The 14,942-nt window shown below is 41.8% G+C and overlaps 1 protein-coding gene across 3 annotated transcripts in view; it reads left to right on the forward strand.

Moving 5' to 3' along the window:
* The window catches only part of ARHGAP15 (Rho GTPase activating protein 15), a 517,480-nt gene that overhangs the window by 11,763 nt on the left and 490,775 nt on the right, over positions 1-14,942 (forward strand). For all 3 annotated transcript variants that reach the window (XM_070737062.1, XM_070737052.1, XM_070737079.1), the window contains one exon: positions 1,704-1,884. In XM_070737062.1, coding sequence (XP_070593163.1) covers positions 1,720-1,884 — 165 coding nt within the window. In that variant the 5' untranslated portion in view covers positions 1,704-1,719. The remainder of the gene's footprint in view (positions 1-1,703; positions 1,885-14,942) is intronic.

Raw genomic sequence — 14,942 nt, forward strand, 5'->3', positions numbered from 1 at the left:
GAACTGAACCAGACAGTTATTGAGGTGCAGATGACAGCCTCAATAATTCCTCTGTAGAACTCTATTAGCAGCTCCTTGGGCAATTTGAGCTTTCTGAGTTGGTGCAGAAAGAATATTCTTCGTTGTGCTTTTTTGATGATGTTTTTGATGTTATGTATCAATTTCAGGTCTTAGGTTATGGTGGAACATATAGTCTCTACTGTTGATACTTTGTTGTCTAGTATTTTGTATATTGTTTGGTATTAGTATGTTGTCTAGTATATACTTATAGTATATAAGTCACTGTTTATGATCTTGAACACCTTCTAAAAATGTTTAGATTAAAATAATAATAGTGATCTCTAGCAGGTTTGTAATCCATCTGTATTATAACTGGACTGTTTAAATTGCTCAAGGCCATTTTGAATGAAACCATATCCCATTGTTTTCCCAATTACTTTGTGAAGAGTACAGCAAGCTCTAGTTCCTTAAAAACTTTAGGGATTTTTCAAGATATGCTTAGGTAGTGGTGATTATTGCTTTTGTGACTGAACAAGAGATATCTCTGCCTCCTTGTCCTTTTCCTCTGGGGCTTTAAAAATAATCTGGTAAAATAAACTTTAAGAAAAAATATTTGTTTTGTGTCCTAAGAGCCTAACATTTTCTAGATTCAGTAACAAGTACTGAAAAATAGGGAAGAATGAATTTTTTAAAAAGGAGGTTATCTTTGTTACTCACATGTTTAGAGGAGGGTCAAATAAAACGTGGTCCATCATCAAAATATTGCTGAATTATTGACTGTGAAATTTCTTGTCTGAAGTTAACATTTCTGGTCTAATGCCGCAACTAGTATTAAGAGTCCAGTTCTAATGTACCACAGCAACAGTTGTATTGGTGGGTTTCAAAAAAAATTACTACTGGTTCTGTGGGTGTGGCTTGGTGGCCATGACATGGCTTGGTGGGCGTGCTTTGATGGGTGTGGCAGGAAAAAGATACTGCAAAATCTCCATTTCCACCCCACTCCAGGGGAAGGTTACTGCAAAATCCCATTTCTTATTGATAAACTGGAACTCAGGAGGCAAAGAATAAATGGAGGGCAGACAGTCAGAGGTGGTTTTTAACAGTTTTCCAAACTACTCAAAATTTCTGCTATCGGTTCTCCAGAAGTGGTCAGATCCTGCTAAAAAAAAACATTGATCAACAGGTTGCGTATATATTAAATTGGTTATCATGTGTTCCACCTTTACATCATATTTCCAAATGTCAAAACAAATGTTTTACAAGTCTATTTTTTTAAAAATCAGCATGACCCTTTATAAAGACCTGAATGTAACTTCCACCTTCTGGCACAATTGGTGGAGGCCAAATAAGTCTCTTTCAGCCTTTGAGCAAACTTGAGACGTCTATCTCAGATGTGAGTATGAGAAGACCAAAGGCAAACTCTACTGCATGTCAGCTGGCTGTAGGAGAAAGGTTATTGAAAGATTGCAGGGCAGAAGAATGGCTGTAGAGATAAGAATAATCTTTTATGCAAACTGTACTCTTTCTCCACGTCTGTATGGCTTGGTGAATAATAAAAGTGTCCTATTGGTGCCCTTGTTAAGATATCCTGATATTCAGAGCTATCAAAGTGGCTTTACGGTTTTCTCCTTGTTCACTGAAAGGAATTCCAGGCTGACTTAATACAAAATGTTTTAAGCATATTTATTTATTATATTTTTCAGATTTGACTTATTAATCATGCAGCAGTTAGCAGCTTCTGAGCCCAGCTTGGGAAAGCTACATCCTTCCCATGAAAGCATAGGGACTGTTCAGATGAGGATCAAAAGTCCAGGCAACACCCAGGACCGATCCAGCCAAAGCAAATCTATGGTATACTCTGAAAATCTGAAAGTTGTTGAGCCTGTAAGTATTGATCCCGAATGGCCTTTTGAATTTCTTCACAAGATATGTGAGCAAAGAAGTTGATGGATATTTTTATTTTTTGTTTAATCCAGAGAAGATAATGTTCCCAATAATGTTTCAAGAGCTAGGTAGATTCCCTGATCAATATTGAGAGCACTCCAATTGAAAAAAAAACACACCTTACAATGTTTGATCTTGTAATTAAATGAAAAATACAAGAGCCAAAGAGCCTGCAGACAATAGAAGGAGTTGGCTGAGGGACAAAAGGGGACATTTACTCAGGTGTATGTGACTCTTCCTGCTACTAAATAAATGCAAGAATCCCACATTTAGCTCATAAGGATCTTAGAAAAATCCTTTCAAAGTATTCCTAATTCTTCTTATTAAATGAACTGAAAAGAAAATTGTTGGAAATAATTACAAAAAAAACCCCAAAACAAAACCCAACTCCATACCCATTTTCCAGAAATGTTTGATGAATATCTTTCACTCATTTTATAGCAAATTGTGTAAAGATATTGGGAAACGATTTCCAATCTACTATCGGGGAACACTATAGCAGCATTTTGCGGCCCTTTGGATTAGTAGGCCAAAAGGAGTGGTTGTTTGTTTGTTTATTTATTTATTTGTTTGTTTGTTTATTTATTTATTTCATTGGATTTGTATGATGCCCGTCTCCGAGGACTCGGGGCGGCTCACAGCATGAACAGAAAAACAAGAAGCAATAATAGCAATCCAATTAATACATTAAAAAAAACAGTCTTTAAAATTCTAATTAAAAAACCCATTAATATCATTCATTCAACAATCAAACTAAAGCATTCATTGGTCAGGGGGAAGATCTAAGGAACCCCAGGCCTGGCAGCAAAGATGAGTTTTTAAACTCTTACGGAAGGCGAGGAGGGTGGGGGCAGTGGGAATCTCCGGAAGGAGCTGATTCCAGAGAGCTGGGCCCCCCACAGAGAAGGCTCTTTCCCTAGGTCCCGCCAGCCTACATTGTTTGGTCGATGGGATCCTAAGGAGACCAACTCTGTGGGACCTCACTGGTTGCTGGGATTCGTATGGCAGAAGGTGGTCTCGGAGGGTTTTCTAATATATTTGTCAAAACTGATTAGAGGTTCTATTCCTATTCTTGCATGTTGCTATATATTTATTATGTGATATGGTACAATTTCAAAAGTTTATCTGTCAAAAGAAACACTTTTGCCTGAACTCTTTTGCTGTGAATATAAGAAAAGTGATAAGAAATATAAGAAAGGATATTTGATAGGAATAGGCATGTTTCACTTTTAGGAACTGTAATGGGGAGAATTTGATTTCACTTGTGGATCTCTTTATCTTTTGCAAAAATCAAGATTATAGAACAGGTGTTCGTTACTAAAGGCCTTTGCAAGTATTTGAAGTATCTGCTTTTCAGATACTGCATAAAATTCCACAAACAGGATAAAAAAACCTCTTTCTAGAAATAATGAAGATCCTTCACAAAATTTTGCAATGGAAGGAATTACAAAGAGTTAAAATCTGGAATCTGAACTGCCCCTAATTTTTAAGCAGCAGAAAGAGCCAAATGGCTCTGGATTTATTTATTTATTATCTCTTCTGAAAAGATTTACATGCTAATACTTCAGAGGTGAATTCGGCTGCCAGTCATATCCCTTCCCCTTTCCCCATCCTGTGCTACTAAACGAACTGATTGGTATGAGCCTCCCTTGGTTAATTTTCCTCTGTAATGGCTGCAACTTGCAGCTGAGGCCATATGATGTTGCAAAATTATTTATGCAATGTTAGTCACTTGTTTTGGATTCTAGCTCTATTTTTCAGCTCATGGCAAACAAGCCAGAGCTCCAAAACTATATGAGGAGCTCATCAAAAAGACAACACAAAAAAACATGCATGCACTCTTGCCTTCCCTCATCAGAGCCATGCGAAGTATTGATTAGCTATTCTCCAGATATGATGCATCCTTATGAAAAGTAGAGGAAGTAAGAGACTGCAGAGCGAGGGTGTTGCTGTTGCTGTCATTATCTCCACGTTCAAATGCAAAATTAACCACAGCATAGTTCAGAAATATGTGATTTTAATTATTCTTCTCATAGTTAGCTGAAGAGGAATGCATAGTTCAGAAGAGCTGGCATGACACTTGGAGAATAGGAGGAAAAGTCCTTCCATCTCAGCCCAGTAACTGATGAAAAATTCATTTCCTCAACGTTCTAATTTAAAACTATCACTTACTGGTGACACATTTGCACATAGCACTTAAACACACACACATGCACATCACCAGCCCAAATCCCATAATCCAGATCCAACATAATTCTTCAGCTATCGAATGAAAAGCAATCGTATTTATAGCAATATATTTGAAAACAGTATAATATATTAACAGTTAGAGCTGTACCTTTCAAAAAGTTTAAAAGTTAAGTATATTTAATGATGCCTAACATATTTTATTGGCTGTGTTTAACAAAAGGCACTAGGCTGCAGTTGTTTTTGACAAGCATGAAAACATCACAGCATGAAACTGCAAAAGGAATTATGTAGAGAAATTACAAGTGATCCATCTCTCAGTGAATTATCCACCTCAATAGCCTGCAGAACTCAGCTACCAATTAACACCTACTTTATTACATGTTGGGATGTACTTAATAACTTTCATGTGTTTATGCACTATTACCTTGACTGATGCCTCTTGTACAATTAGGCATAATTGGCATATCAATATGCAAAAGTTAAAAGGATTAACCCTCTTAAAACTAATGAGCATTTCTGTATCCAGCTGCTAAATGAGACAAAATTAGCATTTTTCACTTTTGGGCAGGATTTTATCATGCAGTTTCTCACTGTTGGTTTTTACCTTGTTACATAACTTTTTGGTTTGGATGGGGAAGTTGGATGGGACAGGTGGGGAAAACTAAGGGTGGGTAGGTGGAAGGACACCAAAAATGCTCCTTAAAAGTTTCATTCTTCAAAACATTTTGCATAAGCAACTACAACTGAGTTTTGGAAAAGTTGTGTTTTCTTAGCAGCTAATTATAGGCAAGCATAATATGTCATTTCTCCATGCAAACTTGGCTCTGATATAATGGACTGAAAACTTGCCATATTCATTTTCCCATTCTTTCTACTTTTTAAAAAAATCTTCCTTTCTCTCTTGTGCACACTCTTTTTCCTGTCCAAAGTTTCTGACTAGATACTGACAGAATGAAAAATATGTTGGCATATTTGGTTGAGTGAGTCTATTAAGTGCTGGTAAAAGGCAAAAAAGGGAAAGACCAAAATCTGAAGCAAAATTTTTTTCCCAATATTTTCATTATGGTGTTGAAGAAATTACAAAGATGTAGATGGAAACCATGTACATTGTGATGATGGATTGCAACAGAGCCGAAGAGAAAGTCTAATTCAAAAGAAATCTCATAAGGGGCTTCTGCGGAAGAAATAGTGAACTGAAGACAGCTCTGCTAGAAGCAGAGTCAATGACAACGGGAAAATGTAGAGCTGATGAGTAGACTGGCTATCTCCGTAATTCCTCTTCAGACAAAGAGAAGACTTAAGATCGCCCATAAGCACTCCATAGAGTTGTTTCTCATGAGGACATTGCAAAAGAGTGGCCTCTAGTTCTGGTTGATCAGTTCTGGTTGATTAGGGAGTAGATATCTTTACTCAAACCGTGGTCTGCACACTTATGATTATAGAATTCACATACTTTCCTTTCTAATGACATTTAGAAATTTCTGCTGGTTAAGTGCTTACCAGCTATTGGCAAGTTTTAGGGCACTAGGTGAATTTCTTTCAATCCTTACTGGAAGAAGTTTTAAATGCAAGCCTCTTTTTTGGAAAGTTACAACTAGGGGTCCAAATAGATTTGAAGTAAGATTTTGAAATTACTTCTAAGAATCCTTCCTGTGGGAAAATGTGGTGCTTTGAATTCTTTTTTTAAAAAAGCATTGTGTGAAAAAAATTGAAAATAAATCAAGTTCTAGCACATTATTTAAAGGGATAGAAATTCAAGATTGTTAAATGTAAAAGAAGAGAGTATCTGGTTTAGGACCAGATCACTTATGGAATTACCTTCTGCCTCATGTATCCCAGTAGCCTGTTAGGTCCCACAGAGTTGGCCTTCTCCAGGTCCTGTCAGCCAGACAATGCTGTCTGGAAGGGCCGAGGGGAAGAGCCTTCTCTGTGGTGGCTCCAACCTTTTGGAATCAACTCACTCTAGGGATTCATACTGCTCCCACCTTCCATAAGGCTCTAAAAACTCACTTTTGCCACCAGGTGTGGGGCCATTGAGTGTTACATCTAGCTCTGGCGGATGGATATGGGATGAATGTGGATTATTGCTTTTAATGAATTGAGGTTTTAGACCATATTTTTCAGTTTAGATTTCTTATCTATCCTATTTTTGTATCTATCCTTCTCCACCCTGAGTCTGCAGAGAAGGGTGGCATAGAAATCTAATTAATAATGTAAATAAAATTGGCTTATTTAATCAAGATGACAATAGATGTATTGGTAATGGACTTTTGCTGACCATAACTGAATGAGGTTTTAAGGATTTGTTTACAGATAAAAGGCTTAAATATAGAAAGAAAATATCATTTGTTGTATTTTAAGAGAAAGAGATAAGTTACTAAAATTATTCATAATTAGTGTGAGGAAGAGCAAAGCCATTTCTTATATATTTCTTTTTTCTTTTTTACTATTTTTCTTTCTTTTTTATTTTTCTTTTCTTTCTTTACACTATTTTTCTTTAGTTTGCAGTCATTTTCACCTTTTTAATTATAATGTTTAATAAAAATTGTTATAAAGATAAGGGATCTCATTAAACTTTTGCCTTTAAAAATATAATCTAGATTTTTTCCCCTGTTCCCACATTTTTTAAAGTAAATTCCATTCAATGCATGTGATTAGAAAGGAAATATAGTTGGAAGATTTCCTGAGTACATATATTTGGCAAAAATGGAAATATAATTCATAGGCAGTGTAATCTAACAGCAAACAAAATAAAAGGAATTGAAAATTGCTGTAACTTGTTCAAATTAAAATATAGGGAGCTTTGTTTTAGATTTATTTTTTAGTATTTTCTACTGAATTCAATAAGACTTCTGAATAAGCATTTTGGAACTAAGTTTTCTATAAATTTGCATGATAGTGATAATTCCACTTGGAAAAAAGTATGCAGCCTTCTCTGTTTCAGGAGAGATATATTGATATTAATTATTTATATACCGTATGTATTCTTCAGGATTTTATTTTATAATCATAAGAACATTGTGATTATTATAGATGGAAGGCAGAGAAAAGATTTGATGAGGGCCAGTTCTGCAGAAAAAGCTCAAAGTCTATTACATTATTTTCTAATTTATTCAAATTTATTGAAAGGTACAAAATACTTTAATTATAGCATTGAAATATTCAATTAATAACATGGAAATGTAGTATCATTTCTTAGAATATTTGTATCAGTGAAGAATTTTACCATTAGGCATTTTTATGTGATTCATTTAAAGTATTAATCCTTACAAAACTACAAGGCTATACATCAGAAGAGATTTTTTATTATTACCTAATGCAAGGAGGAATATTGCTTGTAACACAATTGTTTCTGCAATTGCTGCATATACATTACACTGAGAACATATTTTCTTTAGAATGGTGGAGAATGTATATGAGAAAATAATCTGTAAAATAGAACTCAAATAAACATAAATAATCTAGATGATAATAATAAATGAATCAATAAAACAGTTTAATCAATCAACCAGAAGTTCTTTTACTGAAAACTCTGGTTATTTTCCATTGTAGTCATATTTGGAATGGTTTATATTAAGCTCGCAGCCTAAGGACTTCTGTCTCTGGGCCAGTTGTTCTTTGCCAGTTGTTCTTTGAATTTGTCTAATGCTTTAAAAGCTGCCACTCACCGTATCTAAATAAGAGAGGGGAAAATGCAAACCTTTGAAATAGTAAAATTACCGGTATGACGAAGTTCTTACAAACAATCATTATCTACTGAAATTCAACGGATGTAGTCGAATATAAGGTTATATCTGTATACCTGCTTGTGGCTTCTCTCTTTTGAGTGATCAGGGATTTTTCTAAAGCCTATTCAGTGATGAGCTTCTACGAGTTTGGTCAGGTATGCAGAATCGCTAGAAAATTTTTGTTCAGGTATGTAGAACCGGTAGGGAAAAAAATGGATTCCCCCCCCCCCTTTTTTTCCCTTCTGGGCTCTGGGCATGTTTTTCCGATCTCAGTAAATTAGGTTGAATATGTATAATTTTAGAAGAGTTGTGTGTGTGTGTGTTTACACTAAAGAAACCAGATTTTAAGATTGGGAAAGAGGGACACCATTGAGCCTGGGAAGGGAGGGGGGGCTAAAAAAAGGTTAGCCAAAAAAAAGGAAAAAAAATTCTCTCTCTCTCTTCCTCTCCCTTTCTCTCTCTCTCTTCCTTCCTCCCTTTCTCTCTTGATCTCTCTATTGCTATCTCTCTCTTGCTATCTCTCTTTCTCACTTGTACTCTCTTTCTCACTCTCTTTCTCTCCCCCTTCTCTCTTTCTCTCTCCCAATCTGTCTCTTGCTCTCTCTGTGTGTCTCTTGCTCTCTCTCTCTCTTGCTATCTCCCTCCCTCGCTCTTGCTCTCTCTCTCTCTTTCTCACTCTCTCTCTTTTTTCTCTTTTTGTCTCTTGCTCTCCCTCTCTCTGTCCTCTCCTCTCCTTTTCCCTCCTTCCCTCATCCCTCTCTCCATGTCACCTGCCTCGGGGCATCATGGGCCGGTCCTGGCCGTTTTCAATGAAGCCACTTCAAGAACTGTTCATCCTCCGCTGCTCCAAGTTGCCTGAACTTCCAAAAGCCAACACAGCACATCTTTTGCACCTGGAGTAAGCGGCAACCCTTTCTAAAAGCTGGACAGGCTTAGCCCAGCTTGGCTCAGCCCGTGTTACCTACCCACCCGCTCCTTTCCCAGCCTGTCCCCAACAGCAGCAGCATGCAGAGAAGCCAGCCCAGCCGCCTTGGCTTACAGCCCTGCCGGTGGCTACAAATGGGGGGGTGAAGGCAGGAAGGAGCGCCGGATTTGTTAATCGACGGCTGCAGGAGACTGAGGGCGCAAAGAGCAAAAGGTTGTGAGACTGGAAGCTAAGCTTCCTTCTTCACGGCTTCCAAGTTTTTTCTGGGCACCGGCGATAAAATTTAGTAGAAATTTAGATTTGTTATAAATTGTTTTTCACTTTGTTGTGAGCCGCCCCGAGTCTGCGGAGAGGGGCGGCATACAAATCTAAATAAATAAATAAATAAATAAAATCTGCTGGGGAAGAAATTTGGAAGTGAAGAAGGAAACTCAGCTTCCACACTGTCCAAAATTTTGTTTAAAAAAATCAGGACTTTTAAAAAATGCCCCGGGACATGGGACAAATTGCTAAAAAGAGTGACTGTCCTGCTGAAAGCGGTATGTCTGGTCACTTTAGTGTATACATACATACAGTTTATATAGTAGATAATGTATATTTTTGTGTGCCTGTGTGTAATATGTATGTACACATATGGTGTATATATACATAGAATTAAATAATATATTTTGGATGTTCAGTAATAGTAAATAGATAGGGAAATTGTATTTCTTTGAGGTGAGGAGAGGCCAGGCACCCTAACCCAAACTCTTGATGTGAGTAATGTCAAGTTGGCAACCTTTAAACCAGTTACATGACCTTTAAGTCACCCCTGGTCACATGATCATCAAGCCACTCCCACCTGGTCACATGGCTGGCAAGCCACACCTACAAAATAAGCCACACTCACAGTGTGGTAGTAAATATTTTTGCAGCCCTTCACTGCCTATGCTCTGCTATTTTTGAATTCTGCATGACAAGGAAGATGAAGGTTACAGTTTGGAGAGATTTTACCTACGTCTTGTTGAACTGGTATTTCTAGATGGTAACAGAGCAGAAAGATACTAAAAATGTCTTTCTAGCCTGGTCTCTCTTCCAGTACAGTAGAAAATGCCCATGTCACTATAACAACTTTAGGACAGATGAAATGATATTAATATGTCCGCAGCACAGATTTTAAGACTGACCATGAATACTATTAAGCAAGAACTCTTTCTGGATCTCCTATGATTATTTGGTAACCATAAATATTTACATTTTCAACTCCTCAAAGGACTGCATTTGCTGTCATTCATTATAAATTCAGAGTATACTTGGTGCATAGATTCAAAATTACACTCTGTTTAGTCATTCCAAAATGTAAATGGATTAGGGTTCTTTTCAACTACAGTGATCTCTCGATTAGCGCGGGGGTTACATTCCAAGACCTCCCGCGCTAATCGATTTCCGCGTTATAGTGGTGCGGAAGTAAAAACCACCATCTGCGCATGTGCGCCATTTTTTCATGGCCGCACATGCGCAGATGGTGGAGTTTGCGTGTGGGCGGCGGGGAAGACCAAGGGAAGGTTCCTTCAGCCGCCCAACAGCTGATCTGCTCCGCAGCGCGGAAGCAGCAAGGAGCCGAAGATGGGGTTTCCCCGTTGCCGCGCTGCGGAGCGGATCAGGTTTTGGGCGGCTGAAGGAACCTTCCCTTGGTCTTCCCGCCGCCCAGGCAAAGGGGAAACCCCAAGATCACTTGCCGCTTGCCGTATTGCAGCTTGGAGCCTTGCTTCGCCTCCTTCGCTGCAATACGGCAAGCGGCAAGCGATCTTGGGGTTTCCCCTTTGCCTGGGCGGTGCTGGGGCCATGCGGAGCCGCTCATCTAGGGGGGCGTGGACCGGCAAGGTGCCCTCCGCTCTCTCTCTTTCTCTCCCTGTTACCGGTGTGGTATAAGAGAGAGAAAGAAAGAGAAAGGAGGGCGACTTGCCAGTCCACGCCCCCCTGGATGAGCGGCCCCGCATGGCCCCAGCGCCGGACTCCGTTGCTGAACGCCGAAACCGGAAGGGGCGAGGTGGGGTGGGGGAGAACGGGAGGCTCAGCATTCCGTCAGTCGCAGCGCTGGCTGTCAACTTTTCTTTTTAGCACTGGGGAGGCAAGTCAGCTCCTGCCCAGTTTTAAAAAGAAAAGTTGACAGCCAGCGCTGCGGCTGACGGAATGCTGAGCTTCCCGTTCTCTCTCCGCCCCCTCGCCCCTTCGCCCCCCTGTGTTCCTAGGAGAAGTGCTGGTGAGGAGCAGAAGGTCTGTCTTGCCTCAATCCCCAGCACTTCTCCTAGGAACACAGGGAGGCGAAGGGGCGAGGGAGAGAAAACGGGAGGCTCAGCATTCCGTCAGTCGCAGCGCTGGCTGTCAACTTTTCTTTTTAGCACTGGGGAGGCAAGTCAGCTCCTGCCCAGTTTTAAAAAGAAAAGTTGACAGCCAGCGCTGCGGCTGACGGAATGCTGAGCTTCCCGTTCTCTCTCCGCCCCCTCGCCCCTTCGCCCCCCTTTGTTCCTAGGAGAAGTGCTGGTGAGGAGCAGAAGGTCTGTCTTGCCTCAATCCCCAGCACTTCTCCTAGGAACACAGGGAGGCGAAGGGGCGAGGGGGGGGAGAGAAAACGGGAGGCTCAGGAAGGGAGCTCGGGAAGGAGCCCACGGTCAGTCGGCTGCGGGCGGGAGGAAGGCGATTGTTCCGCTGCCGCCAGCATGGCCTGGCTGGCAGCGGAAGATGTAACGGAGCCGACGGGGGATTCGCCTTCCTCCCACCCGCAGCCGAGACTGATCGTGGGCTCCTTCACAACCTCGGAGGGCTTCCAGGGCATGAAAGCTCACGAAAACCAGGAAGCTCTCCGAGGTTGCGAAGGAGCCCACGATCAGTCGGCTGCGGGCGGGAGGAAAGCGAATGCCACGGGGCTGGGCTCGGCTCCCCCCTCGGCTCCCCCCCTTACCAGCCCCGCCGCGGAAGGCTCCATTCTGTTCCCTGCCGGCCCGATTGAGCGGCCGGCGGTCTCCATTCAGGGAACAGAATGGAGCCTTCCGTGGCGGGGCTGGTAAGGGGGGGAGCCGAGGGGGGAGCCGAGCCCAGCCCCGTGGCATTCGCTTTCCTCCCACCCGCAGTTGACGTCCACCCCCTCCTCGGTGTCCCCGGCACCCAGCGTCCCCACGCCGCCTCCACCTCCCGGTAATGCGCCCGACCTCTGCCTCTCTCTTTCTCTCTCATATACCACGCCGGCAACAGGGAGAGAAAGAGAGAGAGAACTAGCGTGGACTTATTTTTTATTTTTTAATATTTTATTTTTTTAATTAATATTTTTTGAAAAACCGCATTGCAGCGTTTCGCGCTAATCGAGACCGTGCTAATCGAGGGATCACTGTATATGAAATAGATTTGATAGTCTTATTAATAATAATAATAATAATAATAATAATAATAATAATAATAATAATATGACTCAAAGGCAGCAAGAACTTAAGGACCAAATACTTGCTCATGCAGGGTCCAATGTAGAGCGAAAGAGACTGCCAGCCTTAAAAAACATAAGCAAGAAACGACTTGTCCCACTGATGGAAGATATTAACTCTGCACTTGCAACTGTCAATGTAACTTCAATTGAAGAATTGAATCAACTTGCCTACAGTACAGCTGTGATAGTAACTGAAGAACTAGGGTTACTGCAACATAAACCAATCGGAAAAACCAACTGGAAAACCAAAATGGAAAATCCGACTAGAACTGAAAATCAAAAGCTTGAGATCAGATGCAAGTACAGTAATACCCCGGTTATTGCATCCCCGACCATTGCAAACAGGGTAATTTGCGATTTTTCAACCCGGAAGTCAAAACACCATCTGCGCATGTGTGCCCTTTTTTTCTATGGGCACACATGCGTAGATGGCGCCCGGCAGATCAGCTGCTGGGCGGCTTCCCTGGGTCTTCCCCCTCTTGCTGGCGGGAGGGCGAGCAGCGGGCATCAGCAAGGAGTTTCCCCACCGCCCACGCAAACTCCTCGCTGCCGCCCGCCCTTCGCCCGCCCACGCCGTTCATTCTCGCCGCTTTCGAGCTGAGTCCTGAAGCGAATTCGCTCCGGGACTCAGCTCGAAAGCGCCGACAGCCAGCGCGGAGAAGCCGTTCGCTGGCGCTGGCTGTCGGCGCTTTTGAGCTGAGTCCCGGAGCGAATTCGCTCCGGGACTCAGCTCGAAAGCGCCGACAGCCAGCGCGGCGCGGCTGTTTTAAAATGTCGCCGCCGGCATGGGGGGCTTGCCAGCAGCCCCCGGACCCCCAACCCGGGTTTGGGGGGCTGCTAGGAAGCCCCCCCTGCCGGCGGCGACATTTTAAAACAGCCGCGCCGCCCCCAATCTTCGGCTCCTCGCTAGCGCTGCGGGAGTAAAAACACCATCTGCACATGCGCAGATGGTGTTTTTACTTCCGCAGCGCTACTTCGCGAAAACCCGCTCGTTGCGGGGGGTCCTGGAACGGAACCCTCGCAACGAGCGGGGGATCACTGTAACTTGAAGAACATTAAGGAGCAGAAACTGAACAATCAGAAGATCAAAGACTATTTGACAAAAAAGTACTGGCTTAGTACAAGAAAGATCAAGGAAGCTCTGGAAATTGTAAAGCAACAGATAACAGTGACAGCCAAAAGAATTGAGCGATATGAAGCTAGGATCACCCAGTACAGGCAGAATCAAACATTTCAATTCAACCAGAGGCAGTTCTACCAGAACCTGTATCAGCAAACAGATAAGAAAATTGAGGTGAAAATAACAACAAAGATCTGGAAAGATCTCTGGGAGGTCGAAAAGGACTATAACAGGACTGCTGGGTGGATAAAGAAGTTGAGAAGGAATTCTCAGGGAGCAATATGCAGCAGCTGGAGATAACACCTGAAATGATTGCAGAAAGAGTGAAGAGGGTAAAGAACTGGACATCCCCTGGCACTGATCAGGTGCATGGTTTTTGGCTGAAATACCTGACTAGCCTGCATGCAAAAATGGCCGAATTGTTCAACAAAATACTGCAGACAGGAAATATCAGTGAATGGCTTACAACTGGCAGAACATATTTAATTCAGGACTACCTAGAAAAAAATGATATCATGCCAGTGGAGCAAAAAGGCAATAAAAGACGAAGAAGAGGTACGAAAGACCAGCTCCTAATTGATAAAATGATCTCGTCGAACTGTAAGAACAGGAAAACAAACCTATACATGACCTGGATTGACTACAAGAAAGCCTTTGACTCATTGCCACACAGCAGGATCATAAAATGCCTGGAAGTCATTGGAGTCAATGAAAATATCAGGAAATTCATAGAAAAGGTGATGAAATATTGGAAGACTGAGCTTTTTGTTGGGAATGAAAGCTATGGACTGATCAACATCAGAAGGAGCATCTTCCAGGGGGACTCTTTTGTCCCCATTGCTATTCATCATTGCTATAATCCCGCTGTCACTCATCCTACAGAAAAAAAACCTAGGCAAACTGCTAGGAATTCACCAAAAATTTCACACCTGCTGTATATGGATGACCTGAAGTTGTACGGAAAATCAGAAACTGAGAAACAGTCACTAACCAACACTGTGCGAATCTTCAGCAATGACATCAGCATGAAGTTTGGCCTGGATAAATGTGCCACAGTGGCACTGAAAAATGGGGAAATCACTGAAAGTGAGGGCATTGAAATGCCAGATGGTCAAACCATCAAGTGCCACCAGCCAGAAGCCTACAGATATTTGGGCATCTTGCAACTGGATAATATCAAGCATGGCCATGTGAAAACCGATCAACAAAGAGTACATCCAGAGGACCAGAAAAATTTTGAAGAGCAAACTGAATGGTGGCAACACTATCAAGGCTATAAATACGTGGGCCATACCTGTCATTAGATACACAGCTGGCATAGTGAACTGGACTCAAGCAGAGCTGGACAACCTGGACAGGAAAACCAGAAAATTAATGACGATCCATCGTGCACTACACCCCCGCAGTGACGTTGACAGGCTGTATTTACCAAGGAAAATAGGCGGCAGAGGACTTTTGCAAGTGAAGCAGACAGTGGAAGAAGAGAAGCATGCATTAGCTGACTATGTGAAGGGGAGCAAAGAGTCAGCGTTAATGGTGGTCAACAATAGGAAACTTCTCAAGGTGAAGCAAACTAAG

Source organism: Erythrolamprus reginae, chromosome 1 (assembly GCF_031021105.1).
Source record: "Erythrolamprus reginae isolate rEryReg1 chromosome 1, rEryReg1.hap1, whole genome shotgun sequence".
In the NCBI taxonomy this organism is placed as follows: Eukaryota; Metazoa; Chordata; class Lepidosauria; order Squamata; family Dipsadidae; genus Erythrolamprus; species Erythrolamprus reginae.